General features: G+C 38.1%; 2 protein-coding genes across 2 annotated transcripts in view; both read left to right on the forward strand.

Moving 5' to 3' along the window:
* adamts9 (ADAM metallopeptidase with thrombospondin type 1 motif 9) overlaps positions 1 to 3,321 on the forward strand; it is a 49,353-nt gene extending 46,032 nt beyond the window's left edge. Inside the window, exons 37-40 of the mRNA XM_011475080.3 lie at positions 249 to 340; positions 1,534 to 1,638; positions 2,816 to 2,924; positions 3,014 to 3,321. Of these exons, the coding sequence (XP_011473382.1) occupies positions 249 to 340; positions 1,534 to 1,638; positions 2,816 to 2,905 (287 nt within the window). The 3' untranslated portion in view covers positions 2,906 to 2,924; positions 3,014 to 3,321. The remainder of the gene's footprint in view (positions 1 to 248; positions 341 to 1,533; positions 1,639 to 2,815; positions 2,925 to 3,013) is intronic.
* Positions 3,322 to 7,471: 4,150 nt separating this feature from the next.
* prickle2 (prickle planar cell polarity protein 2) overlaps positions 7,472 to 24,575 on the forward strand; it is a 96,676-nt gene continuing 79,572 nt past the window's right edge. Inside the window, exons 1-2 of the mRNA XM_011475082.3 lie at positions 7,472 to 7,711; positions 8,189 to 8,274. Of these exons, the coding sequence (XP_011473384.1) occupies positions 7,670 to 7,711; positions 8,189 to 8,274 (128 nt within the window). The 5' untranslated portion in view covers positions 7,472 to 7,669. The remainder of the gene's footprint in view (positions 7,712 to 8,188; positions 8,275 to 24,575) is intronic.

Below are 24,575 nucleotides of genomic sequence, written 5' to 3' on the forward strand. Positions count from 1 at the left end.
AACACACAGCACCAACATTTTGTTGCCTTTAAGTCATGTAAATGTTCTCAACCACTCAAGGTGTTTCTAAATTACCGTAAGCAACTTAGAATTCTTCAGAGATAAATGAATGGTGGCCTCTCTGGATGACCTTAAATGAAGAATATGATTGTTGATTTACCTTTGTTGTAGTCGATTCAGCTTGTGTCGTTTATAAATGTGTATTTAGTACATTTTTGACTTCCTAACTGATTTGTTGGGGTGTTTAGCTGCAGACTGGCAGTTTGCTTCGTCCCATGAAAGCAAGGATGTGCCTTTTGCAACAGCTGGTGACTGCTACAGCGCTGCTGGGTGTCCGCAGGTGAGAAACACAACAGCAGTGCGTTTCAATTGCATCTTTTCTGCCTTTTCCGCAGTGCAGGCACAAGATTTAATACTACAGTATGTCTAAATGAAATTTAGCAAAAAAAAAGGGAAGCTTATAGACCCACTCCAATCAACTTTTGATGTGATGGCATTCCCAGTGTTTTTTTAATTATGAATATGCCATTTGCGCTGTTCTCTAGGACATAGTTTCTGTAGAGCAGCATTAGATTATTACAAATGCAACTCTGCTGTTAGCGGTACAACAAATAAAACAAGCAATATTGGAGCTGTCCAGCCATACAGTTTAGAGCCAGACGCCAACTTGGACAAGGAAAATGAAAAGATACATGGATCTAGTCGTCTACAAGGGATGCATCGAAATGGAGCAGAGCAGGGAGCTTGTGACCTCCTGATTGTAGTAGCTTCTACGACACGACAAGCTTTTTCAAACATTTTTTCGTCTGCCCCTGATTCACCAGGATATATTCTGAAATACTGAGAAATGCAATTTTGAGGTTAATGTTCTTAATATATGTCCTACATCACAAGAAAAATGCTACAAGAACATGTTAAAAAACACCAAAAACCATTTAGGGATAGGAAATGGTTCACAATAAAGAAAAGTAGCAGAAGTCATATGAAGGCTGATGTCAGCCAGTGACAGGATTCCATTTGGAAAACCTGGACAAGCATTGGAACATAGAAACACTCTGTCAGACTGTGGATGGTTGCATTACACTCAGATGACTTTCATTTCTTGCATTATTTTGTAAAGATTCAACTTCCATTTGGCTTCATTAAAAAGCTGTTTTCACTAAACAAAAACTCTCCCCACAAGTTTTTTTTTTTTTTTTTTTCCAAAAATGTGAAATTTACCCAAAAAATGTGTCAAGGTGGATAAAAACGGAATCTACGAAATCTTTCCAATTTACACATGCACATGTTTAAGTATTGTTACTGTTCTAGTGTTCTAGTTACAGTTATACTGACGTTAATAGTTTCCTGGATAATTGTCCCTTTTGGTCCAATTAGACAACAGAAACAAGAAGAGAAAAAAAAACAAATGATGCTTCTTTCTGACATTTGTTTACGAAACAAATTTGAATGAAAACAGAACAATTTAAAATTTTCTGGTTTTTTTTAATTATCTTTTGGAATTCCCTGTCAGTGTAATTTTCTTTCCTTCAGGGTCGTTTTAGCATCAACCTGTCGGGGACGGGTCTCAAGCTATCTGAGGGGATCTCATGGATTTCTCATGGAAATTATGCAGTGATCAACATACACAAATCACAGGTAAGTCTTTCCTCACATTCATTCAGTAAAGCCTTCAGATAACCTCTCTAACCTGAAACAAAGGGCTGCTGGGTTTATACGTAGGATAGATGGGGACAAAAGAGGAAAACTGTTTCTCAGATTCTGTGACTGATAGTGTGGTCAGATGTCCCATCTTGTTACTTCCTCTGTCAAACTTCTTTATCGCTCTTCGTGTCCTCTGGGTCTCAGAGTACCATGTTGGCTCACTTTCAGGTCCACTTTGTTCTCCTCGCTGTGGTTTCTTGTGAAAATGCTGAAAAAAGGCCCTTTTGTTAAAGGCTGCTCTTTCAGTCATCCTTCTCCCCCACTCCAGCCCTGAACTTTTGAAATGGAAATCAGGCAGGAGAGTCTAGGCACATCCCAAAAAAAAAGGGAGACGATTCCATTACTGCTCAGTCTGACAGTCAGCCAGTTAGCCCACTCTTAGAGGTTGAAACAGATTGTGAGGACTCAGTTTGGACAACACTTCAGTGAGGATCAGACAAATCACTTACTGCAGGCTGTGGCTTTAATGGCATTGGATAAAAATCGGGGTTGTCTAGTCTGATAGTATTTTCTTTTCTCTTCAACAAGTTCGTATGCGTGTGTTGCAATTGATGAACGAGAGACTCGTGAGCACATGGAGTCTCTGTTTAGGCGCTGCAAATGATATTCAGTGCCGCCATCATCCCACTCGATGGGTTTTGTTTAGACTCTTTAAAGAAAACTGATGTCAAAGCCACCGTTAACAATCTGTTTGCTGATTTTCTTTACCGTCAGAATATTGGCAGGATAAGCGACTCTTTGCATATATTATAGTTTTTGTGACTTTACACAAAGGAAAATGAGTGGAAAATCTTTTTTCTACTTTCTCTCTAATTTCACATGAATATTTAAGTAAAAACTTTTGAGGTAAAGCTGTTTTTATTGTGTCTTCTGTTTGCGCTCTGACAATATTTATGTCAAATCAAATCTTTTCGTCTTTTGCCTTTCTCTCACTTTTATTAAAACAATGTTTCCTTAGAATTGAAAATTGATTAAATGGAAGAAAATTTCATAGCTTTAAATATTGTTTATTGTTTTTCTATTACTTTGTTTTAAACTATAATAAACCTTTTTAATTATCCCAAAAAGTAAAATCCAGGTTGGAATGTTTTTTTTCCATCTGTGTCCACAGGATGGCAGCAGAGTATCAGGAACTTGTGGAGGTTACTGTGGTAAATGTACACCCTCCTCTGATGGCACTCTGCCTGTAACCACAGAGTAGACCTGGAACCATCAGAAAGGTATGAAGGACAAATGATTGACAACATTGTTCAAATCTTTGGATTGGATCTACTTCCTAAACATCTTCCTTTTCCTGCTGCCCCTTCAGTTGACTCTTTTTTTGCCGAGTCATCCTCCTCTGAACTGCAGAGTCGTCCTCATCATGTGCCTCCTCCTCTTTGGTGCTACAGTCAAGCCATCCTCTGCGTTTCTCCGTCTGTATAGTGTAAATTAAATGTGTAAATAATGTAAATAGTCGGTCAAAATATAATTTATTGTAATCGCATATATATTTTTGTATTGTAATATAATTGAAAGGTTCTTTTGTTAATTGCCAGTCTCCAGTTTTTACCTAAACATGTCTTCCTTTTATAATGCAATTATCACAGTAAAATCTTTGCGTTTTATATTTTTAAATGAGGCTTTTGTTTTCTTATATCCTGTGGTGTTACCATGCAGTCTTTTTCTGTAGCAGGGAGGTGTCTCCAGAGACTGTTTTTTTTTTTTTTTCTAAAGCTTTATGCAATGATTATAGATTATGGATACCACATTTTTTAACTTGTTGGAACTAGAAGATTTCTCCCTTTTTTTCTACCATTTTGCAGAAGATCAAGAAGCTTTTTAAAATGCACCACAATGACCTGTGAGGACGTCGCTCACACTTTCATATGCAATAAGGAAAAAGGGTTCATGATTGGAGAGAAGTTGTTGGAGACTTGAACCGCTCTGCACATCTTTCCAGTGGCTTAAAGCACCATTAGCCTTTAGTTTTCCCCAAAACAGTCAGGTTAGCTCTTTAACCTCCAGCTGAATAAAGTTTCTCCTCTGTTGGCGAAGTGAAATGAAAAGATCAGACTATGGAGACACCACTCCATCTGCTGAGCTTGCAGCCCTGCAGGTTCTAGTCCAGGGGTGGGCGAACTTTTTGCCCCGTGAACAACAAGTACTTCTAAAATTTGACAGAAGGACCGTACCAGGAGCAGATGTGTGGTGTGTTTTGGTAATCCACGTCATTTCAGAAAGCAGTAACATGAAATCTGGACAGAAACGTGCTTTCATTTCAACCCTTGCGCTATCCTAGACACTTTGACATTGGGAGTAAGGTCATCCAGACCCCACAAATCATTCTTCAATGATTTGTGATCTTCACTGGTGTCCATGGATTACATGAAATGCTCTCCACCTTTGCCCACCTTTGTCATGGTAGGGAGAACACGTCAATGGTCATCTTGACCCCATAGGATAGCACAAGGGTTAAATGAAAATAATGATGTGTATTTTAAAACTGGACATTTTAGAGTTTTTATTTCCAAACTGAGACTGTTTATCTCATTTTAGTGCCAATTGGACTGAGGGGTTGATGTCCTTTAGGGAAAACGCAAACTTAGAGAAATGCTGTGTTCATCTGGTGTTGGAATGACTGGAAAAATCGTTGTCCAACTCAAAAAACAGACATAAAAGTCAGAAAAACAACAAATCTTCCAACATCACATGATTGCAGAATAACTTTCTGCACCCAAACAAAAGCCAATGCATTTGTAGTGTGCCATCTATGGAGAGACACCAGAATTACAGCAAAAATAAAACATTAATAAGGATTAGTATAAATAATCCTAGATTTAATAGTTTAATGGTCCCTGGGCCTTAGATTGAGCACCCCTGTTCTAGTCTGTCCAGATGCTGCTTTGTTCACAACAGTTTGTCCAAACTGTAGTTTAAGTGGTCTCCTGTTTAGACGATATATTGATCTGTGTAAAAATGTCAGGGTTCATTATGTTTGTTGGTTTGTTTTTGCCTTCTATGTTCATCCTCTTAGCCTCCACCTGGTCTTCCTTCCTAAAGCGTCACGTTTCCCTTCAGCTCTAGCAGATAGCTGATTTAGAAGCCATACTTCTTGTTGTGAATTGTGCAGTTCGGTGCTATTTCAGTGCCTCCAGCGATGAGACGCACACGTCCGCATTTTAGTCTGCAACAACACAACGATGGGGGCAAGCACACATTCTGAAGGTCACAACTGACAAATGCACTTCTCATTATGAATGTCAGAATGTAGTTTAACCGTCAGAGTTCTCAGGTTTCACAATAAAGGGATCATGTTATTTATTTAACTCATTTTCTGCACCTGTCACGTGTTTATCATGATACATTTATCGAAGCATTTAACAATTTCAAAAGTCTTTCTATAATTCTATATATTGTATGTGCAAATATTTATTTTACCTTGTGAATGTACAGAAGTCTCGCCCATGAATGACTACCATTCAGTGTTTTTTCTGAAATGAAGCAGCTGGCAGCATGTCTTACGCACACATTTATTTATGTATCCCGTGTATTTGCATCAAATGTATAAGCAGAGTTGAGTGCTGCCACAGCAAAAAGCCTGATTCATGTTTGAGACCAGTCAGGGCCATGACTGCAGCAATAAACTGCCTTTCACGAGCCACACGTGTCTCTTCACTCCAAATAAATCAGCTTTGCAGTATTTCGTCCTTCACTGGAATCCTGTCTGTAAAGAGAAATCATGAAAAGATGATTGTCCAGTTAATGTTTGGACTATAAGAACGGTCTTCAGGGTCCCATTGTGTGATTGTCTATCTACACTTCACAGCGATGCAGAAGTCTGGCCTTTGACCTGCCTAGCTGGGTGTGTTTTATAGAACTAATCTGGACTGACTGGGTAAAGTAATAGGTTATCCACCAGGTGTCAGCAGTTTCTTATGGAATCTAATATGATGTATTTTGTGCTATCTTAGATGACCCCACCCTTACATTGACGTGTTCTCCCTACCATGATAAAGGTGGAAAGATTTCATGTAATCCATGGACACCAGTGAAGATCACAAATCATTGAAGAAAAAAGGTTCAGAGCACTGTCTGGTGGGTCTAGATGACCCAACTCCCAACGTTAAAGTGCCTAGGATAGCACAAGGGTTACGAATAGGAAAATTGAAAAGAAATCTACAGTTGTATTTTATCTCTAACATCAAAAATTTAAATAGCAAACTATTAAATGTATCACAGCCAATCATAAATTTCTTATGCTTTAAATTCTGTTGACTAAATGAGAAATAATTAGTATCACCACTTTTCTGTCCCTGAAAGACAATTTTATAAAAGAAAACAATTATTGCTCTTTATGATGAGATTAAAAAAGAAATGCACAAACCCCATAAATTCAATTAATGAAAATACATTTGTCAGGATTAGACTGGCGTAGTTCTGCTATAACCTTTACACATCCAATTTTTTTACAGTTTTTGGACCTTAAATCTGTCTCTATCAGTTGCATCAAAGGGGACAAATTTCCATAAAATGTAAAAAAAAAAAAAAAAAAAAAAAAAGGAGCATATGTAGGGATTGTTAGAAAACTAACAGTCAAAGCAAAAGCTGGAATGTTTTTGGATGGAATCATGGATATCATCCATCCATCCATCCAGTTGCTGGAGCAAACACAGCCACTGTGGGGTGAAGGTGGGAAACACCCTGAACAGGCTGCCAATCTGTTGAAGGACCCCTCTTTAAAAACTGTAGACAATATTGAATTCTTCTCATTCACACACTTCCAGCCAATCTGTGTTCGCCATTCATCCTATGAAGCGTGATTTTGAACTGTGGAAGGAAACTGAGTGCCCTGAGAAAATCCATGCATCCTTAAGGAGAACATGGAAACCCCAGGATTTGAGCCAGGACCTTCTTGCTGTGCTGTGAGAGTCCTAATCTCCATGCAGCCCTGTTACTGAATTCATAGATTTTCTTTAATTTAGGGTTTAGAAAAAATAACAGAATAAGCATTTATATCCAAGGTTTTACATTTTAGGACCTGCAAGATCCCAGCAACCTCCAGGTTAGAGGTGTCTGCTCTTTGAAAATCTGCTTCTGTCCTACAGCTACAGTCTCAAACTCATTTGTCCCAAAGACTTTCCCACAAGGATTAAACTATCTAAGCTCTGAGGTCTTAACTGGTCCACATATTTACACTTCTGCATGTCATCCTCATCACCACACCAATGACTTCAGATTTAATCTAAATCCACCATGGAGATCTTTTAGGTCTAGAAGTCACAGACAAGAGGTTTGTTTATCTGAAAATTAGCTGCAGATCAGATTCTGAATTTTCACCGGAAAATACAGAATCTCTTTTTATTTAATTTCTCTTTTTAAAACTTAAAGCAATATATATTTTTGCCAAAGGTGTAGATATTATTCATTTGGATTTACAGAAATGTGGAGTGATAAAGTTTCCTGGGTCAGCTCCATCATCATTCCTGGATGGAAATATTCAATGATACCTGAAGTCCAACAGGGGGTCATGTTTTGTTTTGTTTTGTTGATCTTGTTTTGGGACAAAAAGAAAATTAGGAACATTGCTCTGTGCGTATAGATACTGTGGAATGGAGCAAAAGTGGTGCATTCCTGTCAAAAGCAGTATTCTAAAGGAGATATTGTCAGTCTTTTCTTTTTATGGAAGAGCCATCGTTCTATTGGCTGTCAGGATGCAGGGTGGAGCTGCATGCCAGAGCGGCGCAGCTTTAATCATTAATGAAGGAAGTCATTGGGACCGGATCAGAGACTCTACTTGACACTTTTGCATGAAATACATGTATATAAATTAGAAGTTAATATATCCAATAAAAAAAATCGCTGAGAACTTTTTTTTGTCTTTCTTGAAACGAGCGCGCAGCGGCTTCAGCTTTTTCCTCCTTGGAGCCGTTTGTAGGCGCACACAAACTGTGCGCGGCTGCGTGTTTTCAAGCTTCAGTTGGTCATGTTTAGACGAGGCTCCAAGAAGATAGAGTCCAACAGATCGGTAAGCAGGCGTCAAAGCTCTTCATTTCTTTATGTAATATATAGATCATGTTGTCGTTTCCTCTTTTTTTACGCGCGTTTGTACCCAAAATATGCACGCAACGTCTCTCCCTTTATGTGTGATATTTTGCTGGTTGCTAATATATATTGGTTAGCCTATATCTGTATTCATTATTCATATCTATATATATATGTCAGCCTATATCTATCTATCTATCTATCTATCTATCTATCTATCTATCTATCTATCTATCTATCTATCTATCTATCTATCTATCTATCTATCTATCTATCTATCTATCTATCTATCTATCTATCTATCTATCTATCTATCTATCGTTTCTTGGCTATGTCTCTGCTGGAAAGGGGTTTTGGGGATGGAAACTTAGGGAACTAAGGCTTAAGCTTGGAAGTTTTAAGCAACTATGTCTGATTTGCATCTTTTTCTTTATCCAACATCCCTTTTTATGATTCCAAGCTGAACCCTGCACAGGAGTTGGAGAGAGGACAGCGCTGCATCACCTGCAGAGATCAGTGTCCAGGCTTCTCCCTGCACAGATGGAGGTACAGCAGCATTACTAACATTAAACTAACTTTCCACACATACTCATTTGCTGCTCTGGCATCTCACCAGCTGTCCAGCTGTCCAAGCTGGTGGCAAATGGTGCCAAAGTATTTGCTCGCTATAAAGCAACTCTTTGGGTTTCCTCTTCAAGTGAAGGGGCATTCATCAGGAACCCTTTCAGGCGCCTTGCAGGATCTTTGAGTGGAATCATCTGTGCGTGGTACTGAGAGGAGGCATTGTTCTGACCTTCAGTTCTTTCAAGTAACAGCTCTTTGGAGTCGAGTCCTGCAGCATCCAAACCTCCATGCCTGCATCCCGGTGCAGCTTGCTCACAGCTGAGATGTGGATCTGTCAGTACTGTAGATGGCACAGTCTGACATGAGGTCTGGCTGTGAGCTACAGGTGGTTTGGCTTAGAGTGTGAAAGAGTGTGACTAATGTGTGTAACTCTGTAAAGGGAATGCAGTACAGAGAGGCAAACATGTGCTGCAGGACATAGAAGTTTGACTAATAGTTTATCAGAGAGTTATCATGATGTTTACCGACTGTTATTGATGTGAAGACAATAACAGTCTAAATCTTCTAAATCAAATTGTTACAGAATTCCCGTAGCTGCAACACAAAAAAATAGTCTGAGAGAAATTTCGAGTTTTAATTTTAAATAGTTTGAAGAACTCTGTGAGGTGTCACTTTTCTTAGTTTATTCATAAGATAAAGCAAATGTTTGAAATAGCTTGAAAAAAAGAATGATTAACTGGGCTGTAGCTTCCCGTTGAAGGTTTACATGGCAACCTGGGATTAGCAGGGCTTTTTTGTCTCCCTCTGGTATCCTCAATAGAAGGGGGGGGGGGGGGGGGTTGGACCCATAAATGCTCTCAGTTGCCATTGCTCTAAGGTAAACTATTAGCGGGTTAACGGTGAGCCCAGGAATGCAGCCTTAACCATGTTTGTCTACCAAGTCCCGCAATAAAAAAACACTCTGTTGTCTCGGTCAGCCTTAAAGAACACTCCAAAGGTTTTATTAGGCATTTCACTTAAGCATAGCTTTGTTTTCTGAGAATATCAGCTAATCTTAAAGTTTTTTTTGTAATGCAGCAGGCTGCGATCAGAAGATGACAGAGCCACATAACAGAATAACAGATGGTCTCTATCTGTTGTTAACTAATAGCAGCTGCACACTCTCTATGTCTAATCTAAAATATACCTAGAATAAAGGAAACACAATGATCCCATTGATAATTTCCATATATTAAATAGATAAGTAGGGCTTTTTGAAAGAGAGGATTAAAGATGGAGATATAGGCTGATACTTAAAAATAAACTTGCTGTTTGTTTTAAAACAACTGGATTTATTAATTTTTTAAAAAGAGAAGAAATGTGGCTTATTGGTTCCTTCTCCCTTGCAAACATTCTGCTTTGCAGCGTTTCCTCCGATACCTTCTTAGAGTATTTCATTTTCGCCCTTTACTCCTCAACAGCTTTTTACACAATTGTCATATTGCTTTACTCAAATAATTGTTGTTCTTCAAAACTAAAGAGTCAAAAAATGTTTTGGTTTATCTAAAGTACTCTTAGAACAGTGAGGCAAGTGTTTATAGAATTTAATGTTGTGTACAGTCTTTACAGTGGCCCTGTGACAGGCTGGCGGCCTGTCCAGGTGTAACCCGCCTTCTCCTAACAGTAGCTGGGACAGGCTCTGGTGACCCCGTGACCCCAAAAGGATTTCAGAGGGTTAAGGAAAGGATGGATGGTTGGTTTTTAAAGAGTTTTGCTGCATTATTTGTTTAGCCGAATAGCAAAATTGTCATTCAAAAAGACTAAACATGAATGATGGACAACGTGTAAAAATCAACTTTATACAGTAGCTTTCAAAACCCAGACCTCTGCTCAAAAACCAAACCGGTTTTAATATGTGTGTGTCAATGAAATCATTAAAAACATTTACATCCATAAAAAATGTGACAGTTTTGACTTTATGCTAACTACAGTTGTTTAAGTTCAATACGTTAAATACTAACCTAAAATATCTCATCAGGAGCCTGTTTGCTACGTTACAATGGTAGTTATCTCTCGATCCTAGACAACAAGGTTTGTCTGTGTGCTCATCATTGTTGCTCCTGCTGGTGGCTTTGAGGTTGCTATGGCTTCCAGTCCTGGTACTTTTGTCAATATCATCGACAACAACCTTTCTAGTAAAAACAAAACAAGAAAATATGAGTAAAGTTCACATTTTGCTAATGGGATGATTAGTGTTCCCAACAACTAAGAACTGTTGTAATTTGGATAATTTTTGGTTTCTGGTTTTGTTTCCAGTAGACTAATATGGTGTGACAACCACTGCTCTTTGTTTTATAACATACAGGGGACCAAAGCTGGAGAGCACTGCAATGACTACTTTATGGATAATACAACTTGAAAACAGACCTCACTGTTTTCCAGGTAGTTCTATTATTTTGACACACACATTTCTGAGACCTAATTTTAAGAAATTTATGGTTAGAATAATTCACTTATTGTTATTTATTTTTTCAATAACCACTTGCTGTATTAAAATAATGCAAACACTGTTGATAATTATGTTTTTATAATACAGTTACACCATGTTACAAAAAGTGTGGATCAAATTTGAGACAGTGGGTAAATAAGTTACTTTTTTCTTGACACTCATGTCAATATTTTTGCATCTTAAACTAATGTGAGCAAAAACTTACCAAATCACAGTTCAATAACAGATCATAACTGATACTATCTATATCTAATAAAAATGATGATGCAATTTTTTGTGTGGATTTCATCAAAGGGTTTAAAAAAATCTAAATTAAAAAAAATCTGAATTTTCTATTTTTTCTTTAATGTAAAGAGATTTTCAGGGTTGGAACCTACAACATTCAATGATATGAAACATTTTTAAAACAACCAACATTGTTTTATAAACTTCCTGTTAAGTTAAACATGTTGAATAAATGGTGAGGTCATAATGTCACCTTCGTCTGCTAGCAGTTTGAAGGTTTTTCTATCAGGTTTCAGTTTCATATTAGGTTGCATGTGACGAGTCACTGTGCTGTCACAGCCAGTAGTTTACATTGTGCTTTTTTGAGTAAAGACAAAAGTTAGTTAGTTTTTTCTAAGAAATATTTGTTTATTCTGATAGAAAGCAAGCAGACTCTAGCTCTGAAATGTTCATATTCAGGTTTACATAAAATAAGTGAATTTTTGTTGCAGACTTTGTCCGTCTACCTTATCTGCTCCTCTTATATGCTGCATATGTAAGAGCCCTCACGTGTTGAGAACCAGCCTGCACTACAGACCAGTCTTCTCTTGTAAGCTGGCCAAGTGTGTTGAGGCATTTCCCATTCATGGTGTAAAGAGGAGCCAGTGTGTCGTTGTGTATTTAAGATCACCCTGGGCTACCAAAACATAACCCCGAAGAATTTGTTCTTGAGCTTCTCTGTGTGAACACTAAACCAAACAGTCCAAATGTTAAAAGTCCTAGAGAAGATCCAGGACATTGGAGCCTCTGTGGCTCCTTGGAAGGGTGGAGGGAGCTGTTTGTTTCTTTTACTGATCTAAAACGTACAATAATAATAATTAAAAAAAAGGATTATTTTATCCAATTAGTCTGTTGGAGTGCATGCGTAACTCAGTAAGTTAGCTGCTGAATAGCAACACAAAGAGATTCTCTCATTACAACACACTGTTACTGAATTATTAATGTTTGCCTTTAGCTTTATTGATCCCCTGTGTGCTAATGAGCCTCATTACCAGCCTTTTTAACATGCAGGCTAAGTGTAACACAGGGATACCTGATCAGTGAGATCACATGACTTTTCTTGATTGGGCTTCAACTGATGTATGCCCTGACAGTTACATATGATTTCAAGACTACGAGGGCACTCAAATCTTACAGGTTCCAGTTTTTCATCTCAAGATTAAGAAAAAATGGAGTAAGAAAGTTTATTTTTCTTTAAGATGTTGACCAAAGCTATAAAAATGCGTGTCCTTCTGTGCAGCCTTCTGCTACTTCAGCTGGATGGAAACAGAAAAAAGAGCAAAGCAGAGCTGTAGAAAAGATGCTAACAGTGTCTGAACGAGGGTGGAGGTTTAACTTAGTCTTGAATGACTCGCTGACGTCTGTCCCCTCGGTAACCTAGTTTAATCTACATAACACAGGGTGGCCTCACTATTCACTGTGTTAACAAGACCTCCCCACAAATAAAACTGTCAGGATGCCGAGGCGTATGAATGGGTTCACGCTGTTGCAGGAGAAAGGAGGAGAGGAGGTTGGAGAAAAAAAGCTATCACTGGTCAGTGGCAGACAATAGACGTCGACTTGATTTATCGTGATGCTCTGTGTATCGACTTGGTGATGATAAGCCTCCTTTCTTGGTAGTTTTCAGAGATAAAATCACTGTCCAACCCACTTTGCTTTGGTTCTATTTGTCGAAAGCTGAACTTAAGAGGAGCAATTGTTAGAGAAATCATGAAAGTTGTTTGTAAAGTTTGTTCTTGAACTCAAGCTCAGGTTTTATTTTAAAGAGATACATTTTGTCAACACTGCACCTGCTTCCTATAGAAATAAGTAAAAATTTCTTAAAAATTGAAACATTTTCTTTAAATAAGGAAAAAGATTCTGCTAATGGTGTAAAAAAACGTCTTATTTAAAAGATTTTCGTGACTAAGACTAGGTTTCTTAAAAGGAGCCTCATCTCTAACATTTAGGTTCTGTAATACTCCCACATCTCTATAGTTTACTTTTTTTTTTAACCATCCACCCCTCATGCTCCAGCTCCAGTTTTCCCCTCAGTCTGCACTGCCTAGCAGCACATACAACATCCATCCGTCCATCTTCAGAACCGGCTGAATCCCCTTTTTAGGGTCACGGGTTTCTGGATCCAAGATAGCCACTATTGGGTGAATGCTTGGCACGCATTTACAGGCAAGTTACAGATGCCAATTAACCTATGTAGCACTGTTTTTGGAAACCTGACTGCCGGAGAAAACCCACACATGCACGGTTGGGGACATGCAAACTTCACACGTAAAGGTCCCTGCTAGGATTTGAACCATTGTGAGGCGAGAGCGCTAACCACTACACCACCATGCAGCCCGCACTTACAACTGTTAAATTTCAATAAATACCAAGGATTAGATTTGAGTTTAACAAGGCAAAGATTATGGCACAGTGGTCACAAAGACGTCAAGACAAAGTGTTTGCATGTAGAACTGACTAAGATCTTCAGAGGTATGTTGGTCACCTGTTGGATTCCTGCAAAGTCTCAGCATTAAGAGTGAAGGGTCGGACTGATGAGACTCACCGAGGTCACAGATAGGGAGGAGGGCGCAGATGAATTCCTGCAGTCGTTCTTATTTCCTTTCTTCAATTGAAAGTTTCAAAGTGAAAAGGTTAAAGGACATTTTTGCAGACAGCCAGTGCCCCACTCTAACAGGCGGCCTGGCGTGTCTTTTTAAATCCACATATCGTTTCAACGCCTTTGGCAAGAAACTGCATGTTTCTGAGCGGATCATTCTACACTGTTTTATTTGGCACAACCCATTTAGTTGGATGTAATGCTGTCTGAGGCTGCAGCTGCAGAGCAACTGCTCCTCATCTGGTTTACATTCAGCTTTGCATGCTGTGAGTGTGTTTGCTGGGTTCCACAGCAGATCTGCTGCGAGTGTTGGAGGGCTGTTAAGATGCAACAACAGGTGGTGTCATTTCAGCCACCAGGTGGGTCCTGGTGGGCGAAACCGGAGAGGCTGGGAGGTGTTGGGTTTCTGAACCGCTCTGTGTTGGTATTGGTTCCGGTAACTTTGTGTTATGACTGCTGCAGGACTACTGAACACTACAGGATTCAGACTGTGTGTTTATCTGCTGAGGTCATGCCAGTTGTGTCACGCAGGTTCTGCTGGATTTCACAGAAATGCTCTGAGCTCTCTGTCTGCATGTTAGCAACCTTCTTGTTGCTTAGCACTTGCTTTGGGGAGGGGGGATCATTAACCAGCAGGGGGCAAGAGTGTCCTACAAACCATCAAAGTAGCACCGTGAGGGCTTCAGAGACTTCCCTTTGACAAACCCTTCTGCTTTCACCTGATGCACAGTCACACGTTGGGTTTTGTTTAAACGTCTATGGGTAATAGTGGAATTTTTTTTTTATTCCAATCTTACTTAACTATATGATATTATGTTACACCCTAATATGTCTTTGTATTAAGCCCCTAACTACCAGCCACCAGCTACTAGCAGTTTTGTCCTCTGTACAGTAGAGCACGCATCTAACCCTAAACGTCTCCCAATCACTGTATAGCATATTACTGAATTGACTCCTTGTGGGATCTACAGGGGCCACTCGGGGCCTTTCAGTGTTACCAAATGTAAAGGGGTGGGGCTTTGGGAATTGTAGTTTTAGCTGGATTAAAAAACATTTGACTGTAGAAAATTCAGATACAAACAGTCCCTGCAGGCACCCTGTGATTTATTTGTGTGCTTTTGAACAAATTTAAGCAGAAAAAGATAAAACAAAAATAAATTAAACCGGATAAAATTGCTTTGATTTCAACTTTATAGAAAAATAAATGAATCATCATTTCTTGTTAAATTATTGAAAATAAATGATTTTTTGTTCATATTACTTGATATAACAGACTTTAGTTTTAGTTATAGTGTTGATCATAACGTCCATGTTTTATTTAATGTAATTATTTTCCTTTGATTAGCAGCTAAAAGAAAAAACTATGTTTTAAACGATGACTTGCAAAAACTGCAATAATGATAAAACATGAATAGATTGTCTTTCAGACTGGGACTTAAACTGAAAAGAACTCATCTCTGTATGTAAAACATGTATAAGTGCCTTGTTTTCCCCTCAGTATCATTTCTTCAACTCCCTTAGACCGTTGCTTTAGTTTAAACTCCGCCTTTATCAAGGTCATCTGGAACAGGTGCTTCTGCATTTGGATTTAGATTGATGGATATCAAAAAGGCTGTCTGGGACTCTCACATCAACCCCCCCAAAATAAATTTAACTGCCATGACATATGTTCATGAATAAATTAACATGAAATGAAGCAGTTTTTTCACTGTTGTTGTCTTTCAAAAAATATTAGAGATCTGGATGAGTGGGATGAAGTTTTGCTTCAAAACAGGATAAAAATATTTTGGAAACAACAGCTTTCCTGAGAAATTCTTTGTTTCTTTGCACAGCTCTTCACCCTTCTGACCCTTTAAAAATACCTATAATTTTCCCGGACTTGCACACAAGTGAAGATCTTTAGTCCTGCTGCTGATCCATGCCTTAATGATTCCTTGGTGTGATAAAGTGCCTTTGAACTATCAGTGAGGATAAAAGGAGGTCGGCTACAGGCTCAGATGCACAGAGAGTTGATATTTACCATGCTCAGGCCTGCAATCCCAGCCCACACTCTTTGATTCAAAACTTAATTCATGTTATCCCGTCTGTTCCCCTGCTGGGTTACAGTTCACTTGCACTTTGTTCAGGCTGACTGCAGCCACCTGAGATTGTTTTTAAAGCCGGGGATACATTTAAGTCTTCGCTTTGAGGAAAGGCACCCACTAATAATTATTCGGACATGTCCATTGATGTTGATTGAAGCATTGGACTCAAGCATTGGTCTTACATATTATTAATCCACCATCTTTCTTCATTCTCGACCACCCACACACATTTACACAGCTCTGGCCTGTATGGTCGTGACGCGACTTGCCTATTTTTTTCCTCAAATTCCCATTCCAAAGGGATCTTAATTATCTTTTTTTTAATATTATTCATTTTGTTTTGTCGTGCATCTTGTTATGTTTTTATAGGGAAAGTGCTATATAAATAAAGTTTGATTGGATTTGATATTTTACACAGCAACCTTTGATTGTAAAGACGTGCTTCCAGTGATCCCAGCAACACAGAATTATACAGGACTTGGAAAACCAGGGTGTTTTCATTCAGCGGAGATGAACATAATGCCATCCCATATACCACTGTGTTTGGGTTACACCCACCAAGTGGGGAAAAGACATGACTGCATGTCATTCCAGGGTGGAGACAGAGAACCCAGATTTGAAAAATGGTGGAAAGGAGATTCAGCTATGAGTCAAGGTCATCCTCTGACAAACTTACTAAGCTTTACATTAAAAAGTGTTTTGCTTTAGTTATTGGAACATAAAAAAGGTTGTTTCTTGGCAAAAAAAAACAATATTAAAGCACTAGGGGCACTATGTAAGGAGTGTTTAATTCAAGTTAGCACTCAATGTAAAAGTTCCAGCCTGGTGTTCAGTTAAATCTCTGTTTTACACCATTAAAAAAGCAGTGTTTTGAGTCATTCTATTCATTTTTTACTTTTAAAAGTAAGAGTGAAGATTTTTCTGCTCAAAATAAGCCTTCCCTGTGTGGTATATTAAAGAGTCAGTCTGAAATTTGTGTTTTTAGTGTTTTTAATGTGTTCTTGTTGGATTTTTCTCATGATAGAGGACAAATATAAAGAAAATTAATCTTAAAATTGCAGATCAGAGTATTTCTATGTTAAAGTTGTTGTGAATTAGGAGCAGACAAAAATTACAGTTTGAAAAAGTTTGTAGCAGTGACGTAGAAGCTACTGTGACAAGCCACAAGCTCCCTGCTCTGCTTCATTCTGATACATCCACTTGTAGATGACTAGATCAATCGTTTTCCTTGTCTAAGCTGGTATCTGACTCCAAACTGTATGGCTGGTTAGCTCCAATATAAAATTCTGTTCCCACGAAATACTATTTCATTCCTTCGAAATAATTAATTCGAGCAAACGAAATAATTATTCACGCCATATGTCATTCATAAACACGGATATGCTCTCCATCCTGCCGCAAAAGCAGCTTTCAGCGGTAACTTCCGTGTCTCTGTGACCCACATTCGTTCAAGAAAGGGAAAAGAAAAACAAGAATGATCAATTTATTATTGTCTCAGTGAATATAAGAAAAATATAAGATTTAGGATGCTCAAGCTTTGTGCCTCGCCATACAGCAGCGATTCTCCGAACATAGCTTCTAGCTCCGCCGCAGAGCTCTTTTGCTTGTCATGCCGGCATTCAGGCCGGCAAGGCATTCGTCCCTAAAACTGTGTGTTGCAGTGAAATGTTGATGATGCTCTGTTTGGCTATTCGTTTATGTTTAGCAAGTCATATCGTCATCAAAATGTTGATCACTTATATCACACATCACAAGTTTTTCCTATATTGTCCTCATTTACTGGTGCAAACATTTGCACATCTGCAATTTTTAAAATTATTTTCTGTGTCTGTACATTTTATTTTAAATTTATTTCCCACTTGCAGGCAGGCATGTTGTGTTTGTATTCCTGCCTAACTGATAAAAAAAACCCGTCTACATTTAGGTTCTTCTGCTTTTGCAGCATCATGTTAGAAGAGACCATCTTTTATAAAACAGAACCTGCAATTACTATCATTAGGATCAGTCTGTGTTTTTCCTGTGCAGCTGCTCATCAGCAACTATTTCTAAATCCACCTCCTTATCTCCGAGTGCATCACGGTTTACTGTGTGCACTGCTTCAAAGCGCCCTTTGATTCTCCTCACCTCGTGCTTCATCACCACCCCTTCCCCCCTTCACTCTCCGCAGCCACCTGTTCCTTTTTGCACAGAAGAAAAAGAACTAATCAGACATGTGTAGTACGGTGTTCAAGGTTCTGTGACTTTTTTGTAAATGTCTGTGATTTTTAAAATCCAAAACGGGTAAACTTGTTTGTTTTCTTTGTCCAGTAGAGGTCAGGGTTGCATAACCATCCTTACCTGTTTATCAGTTTTCCATACAACAACCGCAGTTGAATGTTTTGATCTACATGATTCCAGTGAGGAGAACTGCTAAACTGGGAGAATGCTGATGGTTCCTCCTTATCGTCCTATTACTTTAATGACTCCAAATACCGGAGGGACCAAAGCTTTATCTGTCTGTGTTAAATGATTGGATTGGTTTATTGACTGAGCAGCCCTAATGATTACTAGCTGGCTTGAGGAGCATATTGGCCTGAGAATCCGGACTGTCTCCTTTTAAAGAGCAGCTGCTCCATCAAACAGCACTGAGAGGAGAACACAAAGCTTATTACTGGTATTGATGGAGTGTTTTCATCTCTCACGCAGTGAAAATGAATAACTTCAGTTTTATGAAATTCTTATGCCTCCTTTCATCATCTACACCATCCATTTCCCTCCATGTGTAATTTGTCGTCATGTGAACAGTGGGCATCCCAGATCTCCAAGAGCGTGCTTGTTTTGAGGATAAGCAGCAGCTCTTAAATGAAGCCATAGATGTGAGAGATTGAGACTCTTAGGGTGAAGCTGCCTAGGTGTCTGTCATATAATTGCAGGGTTCAGACTGAATGGAGATTAGTCTTTATGGTGACCCGTAGATTTAAAGAACAGGACTTTTGTGGTGTAATGCTTCCAGATGTTAATAATAGAGAAGGGACTTCCATGCATTACCTCTGCATCAGAATGTAAATGTGATCCTTGGCATCTAATCTTCTGGGTTATTCAAGGTCAGAGTCTGTGTCTGAGAGAAACTCTCACAGGAGATTAATCACCTGAAACCTGACAAGAGCATCTTCTAGACCATAAGTGTTTTATTAATTAATTTAGTAAAGGTTTTTCTCTTTAGGTCTTAAAAATTGTTTTCCAAGCATCTCCATCTAAATGAAACCTTACACTTTTTTTGTCTGTATAAATATTTAAGACTAAAAGTATTTTGGGGATAAAAAAATGCTTTCAAAAATTATTATAAAGAAATTCATATGGTTTTTACCAGAGAGCCATAAACTGCCATAAATATGCGTTGCTTCTGAGCATTCCACAAATATAATCAGTTTATGCTAAATGATGCAATATTACTATTTAAGAAGATTGTGAAAGTCTTTGTCTTTCACCTGTAGAATGTGTCCAAAATCAAAAAGCATGGAAATGAATCAAGAAATGGAGGTTATTGTAATTCCCTTTTTGATTGTTTGAACAAGAGCCCCTTAAGTCGTCTTTGGCTTGTCCACTCCTGGCCTCGCCGCCTTGCATTGGCTACCTGTTAGATTTTTGATAAAATTAAAAAGTTTTTTAGTCTTTTAGAACTTTACATGAAGATGTCAACTTACATTACCGGTAGTTGTTTTTTTAAACCCTTAGTTCTCTGTTCACTAGTCAAGATTTTTAACAATTCCCAGAACCTGCTTTGAAGAACTAGGGGGGCATACTTTCCATGTGTTGACACTACCTCTGTGCAGCCCCCTCCCTCTGTCTCTGTGTCTGTTGGAGGCTCATTTTGACGTTTGGGTCCTTGGTTTAAAATGTAAATTATGTAAATTGTTATGTTTTCTAGTTCAAAGCACTCTTTAGTTGGAATCTGTGAAGAGTGTAAAATAAAGGTTGTGTCCCAATTCCTTCACTACTCACTAGTGCATTCGCCATTTTGTAGTGCTATCTGAATCTAGAATTCTAAATTTTAAATGCCCTAGAACTTTCCAAGAAGTCTCTGAGAAAAACCATTGGATTGGAATGTATTTTTGTAATAAACCATCACATTTTTCATCTTCAGAACTCAGTCAATTCATAAATGGTCATCGTAAAACGTTCATACATATATGATTTTCACTTTGTGAAATTGATTATGTCATATTCCCCGTTAAAAAAAAAAAAGTATTGAGGATTGTGTCCAAATTTCTCTAAAAAAAACCAGGGCGCTACATTGTCCTGCACTATATATATATAGTTTTTTAGTAGCTTGGAGTTGGGGTAGGAATTCAGACACAGCCGTCACATTCAAACTTGTGGATCAAGACTTTTTCTGTTTAGTTTCTGTGATTTCAAACAGGAATTTTGTTTTGGTTGTATTTTTTTTTGTTCCCGTCATATTCTCTTGGTATATATTACATTTCCTTGAAGGATATAAAATAGTTATTTAAAAAGTATATTTAAAAAAAAAAGAAGAAATTGTACTAAAGCAAATACATGGAACCGCTGATGTTTTAGAACTGATGTATGAAGATGTGAGACATGAGGGAACATGAGGTTATGTGAAGTTCACCTGAGCTGATGAAAACATGGAGATGACTCATCTTTGAGTGGCAACCATGTGTTACCATCAGCTTGCATGCTAAAACCTCCAAATTATCAACCAGGAACCAGTTGATTTGACAATTTATATATTTTTTTATCCTTGCCTTTTTTCTGTTTTAATTCCTAATTACCGTAATCAAAATAAAGGAATAAGATGAAACTTGCCCGATTCTCAACTTAACTTTATTTATTGTACCACACAATTGCTTGCTGTGTTTTTTCTGACATAATAATGCAAACTATTTTAAAATAAAGTCATGTTGCTCAATTCTGTAAATACTCAGTGTAAAAAAAAACCGAGGCACAGAACACTTGAACAAGGAATAAATGAAAAAAGGGTATAAATAAGGCTGGCATGTGACAAACATGACTCTTTGGTTTAAACATGTTTGGCAGAAATTGTCCTTTAGTTCAAACTTAATGAGAATGAAGATGGAACAAAACCAGCTGTTGCTTATTAGAGGTCAGACTTCACATGGCTCTTTTAGAGTTATTTGAGCAGGTATAAAAAAAAGGATAAACCTGTTGCTTTATTGCTGCTTTTCTCAATATTTCAACAGAAAAGCTTTTTAAGCAAAGCTAAGGGCACTTTTCTGGTTGAAATATTGCACGCCTGTTTACATTTTCCTGAAAGTAATTGTGAAGTACAGTCTCAAAGCATCGTCATGAATTAAAACGAGTTTGAAAAAAAAAAAAAAACAACGAGTTTGAACAGCTTTAAAGACCGCAGTATCATCGCATTTAACAGCAAATTACTGTCAGCTAGTGCTCAGTGTGAGTAGAAGTGATCTCACACATGCAAACACACACTCAGAAAGATGCAGAGAGACACAAACTTTCCTATGTCCTTGGTTTTTGTCATGTTGTGAGTCTTCACTTAGACATGCACCAGGTTCACATTAATGATCAACAGCTGTCTTTATTTAAGTTATTATCCTCATTTTATTGAATGATCTGGTTTTCACTTCATTGGCTTTGTCATCCTTTTGTTGCTCCTTACGTTTGGGGTTTTGTGATGTTTAAGTCTATTGATTAAATGTTTAACTTTCTGCTACAAGGCTGGTCTCTTGCAGTTGGGGTATTTCCCCAAAAGTTCCTGACAACAAATCTACCAGCTGATACACTCACAGGTACAAACAGGTACACATGAACTTTGGAGGGATCTGAGCACCAAACTCTAATTATTCTAAAGATCTGCTGAAAAATTACAAAATCTGTACATGCTCCCAGGAAGAAAACTTGCACTTGAGGCTTTTATAGATGAGTATTGGGTTTTAGTGTAATGTTGATGATCCATCACGACTGCTTTCACACTAGGATTGCCCCATGGATCGGTTTGAACAAGCAGTCAATCATTTTCACTTGCTACATTCACACCGGTCATGTGATGCACCTTTTTTTAAATGCGCATTTAATATGGTGTTCACAATGGACAAGCAGGGAGGGGCTTGTTATTCTTTTTCTTTTTCCACCGTTTACTAGTTCATGTCTGTTGCCTACAGTTGGAAGAGAGTGTGAAAAGTCAAAGCAGTGCAAATCTCTTGAATCTTGTGCCCGGCTTTTTCTTTCAGACCTCTGTTCCGATATATGAAAGACTTTCTGTAATAGAATTCTGGCTGGGAATAAACCGCAGTTATTAATTCCTCCTATATGATCAAAAATCAGGTGGCTGGCACTTCAGTGAATTCAAGAATTCTGATTAGTCGGATTTCGACCTGGTTCAACTTTCAAAACATGGACGTTTTGTATGTAGAGCCTGAAAACAGTTGTAGAAACATGTGTAGTGAGGCGTGAATGCGAGAGTTTTGAGTGCAGAATCCCAAAACGCGTGTTGGAAAACTGGTTCGAATCAAAGCTGCATGTGTGAATGCGTCCTTACACACTGTGCTGTTTCTGCAACACTGATCTTCTGTCAGTTAACTAACCTCCAAATAAATCCCGTTATCCTGTTTGGACATGATGATGAATGTGACATCAGCTTTGTGACAGCTTAAAGGCCAAGTCCAGAGGTGGAAAACAGAATGAGCTGATTTGTTGAATCAAAAGACCATTGTACTCATTTCAGGGGTCAGCTTTAAACTAGTAAATCTGTCTTTTTCACATTTAATCCTCTGTTAGGGAGTTTCCCCAGACTAGACCTCATTTCGGACCCTCCAGACCACAGACAGACAGAATGAAGACAGTTTTCCAAAGCACCAAGGGCAAGATCTATTATGATTTTAGCTTACAGTTAAAAAAGAGCCATCTACAATATATTCTCAAGTCAAAACAATTAGTGCAAGATTGTTTTCTTATCTTTTTTAATATAACATAAGATTAAAAACAAATAAGGCTTCCATCTTTCCCAGATAAATCTGTGGTCATAAGCTGCTTCTGAATTATCACCATATTTACTATACAGGACTCTATAAGTGAGTAGGGGGCTATTTAGTACACTGTCTAGATAAGCTATTTAGACAATAAATTGCTTATGTTGTGGATTTTTCTGTCTTCCACAATAATACAGGATCCTTACTATCATGTTGGCAAATGTTCATAACTTGCATTTTGCAAAGGATGAATCGTGGTTTTCATTGTGGAAAGCAATGGCAAATTTACTACATTAGAACAACAGTTTGGTGATATTCATGGTGGCAGTAGGGTTATGGTATGAGAAAGTATGTGTAGGTAACTCTGAATGACGCTGCATTTTATTTATTAATCATTTGCTCTGCTAAACAAGTAGGTAAAAATCTACATCTTGAAAGAGATATTAATGTTTTTGGGAAGAAAAAAAATAGTGGCCAGTGGGGCACAATGGGAAAAAGAAAAGAAAAAAGGTGAAGATAACAGTAAAAATTTGTGGTGACCGGAGCACCCATTCCTGTAACTTTCAAACTGGGGGAGTGACTACAACAAATCCTTGGAAAAACCTGAGATCTCAGTCCAGGAAAGTCCAGAGCTTGGAAAATATTGCTGAAACAAAGACCTTAAGCCTGGTAAGATTTCTTGGGATTTTCAGGGGAACACTATCACACTAACTCTTATTGTCTTATATGTTCATACAAATTATTACTTAGAAATGCCCTGATTTTCTCTAACAGTGTTAACACACCTCATTTGCCCAGAGCACAGTCTATAACATGGAACGCAGCTCTTTTATCCCTCCATTGTGGCTCTTTGGCTTTGAAGTAAAATGCAAGCAGTTTTCAGAAATGGGTTTATGAAAACTCATTACTTAAGATGAAAAATAAAAAATGAAAAAGGATGAAGGCTTACCAAAGTCATGAGAGAAATTGTCACATTTGACTTAGAAGAACATAACACTGTTGTAATGAAATGATTGCAAATGTTGAAAAGCTACATTTTAAAAATAATTGGCCACAAAAATAGAAATAAAGTTTCTTTTTTCTAACTGATGAAGTGAGACTTTGTGGCTCTCGCTGGGTTTTGGTTGGTAAGAAACTGGACCAAATTGATCTTTAAGGGTAAAAGGTTGCAGATCCCTGGTCCAGAGTCAACCAGTTTGTTGATCAGACCAGTGTTTCACAGGCCTCAATAACGGTGTGAGGTTGCTGGATATTAGCAGACAGGTTGCTGATCCAGAGTATTCCCAACATAATCAATGAAAAAAATATTATAAACTGTGTTCTGTTTTTGGAACTGTTAAAACTTTACTGGGTGCAATCAAAGTTAAAGAAATTCATGGTGCATATTTCTAAATCAGTTATTGTTGGATAAAATGTGTCCAAACTGAATGATAAATTAGCTGGTGCTGCAAATCAGAGTTTTTGGTTTGACTGTGCACATCTCCACCTAAAACTTTGTTCTGCAGGGTCTTAGGGGCAACTGTAAAGGCACATCTTTACAAAGCATTGTTTGCTTGTTTCATCATTCTCATTTTACTCTTAATTGGTAGTTTGTCCCTGGAAAACTGACTGGACTGTCAAGAAAGCCAGTAATCTTCAGATTTTGTGGATTCTTTGTCAGTGATCTTAGTGTGGTGTTACCACAGTCTCACACACGCATACACATTCAGGCACACACACTTCCCCACAGTCTGAATCGCTCATTTGGTGTGGAGATCAAAGACTCTCATATTTATAAGCGGTCTTGCTGTGTAATTTACCTCATGTTTGAATCTGATGAGACCATTCCCTTTCTGCCCTATATTTATCTGCATGCTTATTTATTTGTCTGTTGAAACCAAATTTCTTCTTCCTCA

The sequence above is a fragment of the Oryzias latipes genome, chromosome 5 (assembly GCF_002234675.1).
Source record: "Oryzias latipes chromosome 5, ASM223467v1".
NCBI classification, from domain to species: Eukaryota; Metazoa; Chordata; class Actinopteri; order Beloniformes; family Adrianichthyidae; genus Oryzias; species Oryzias latipes.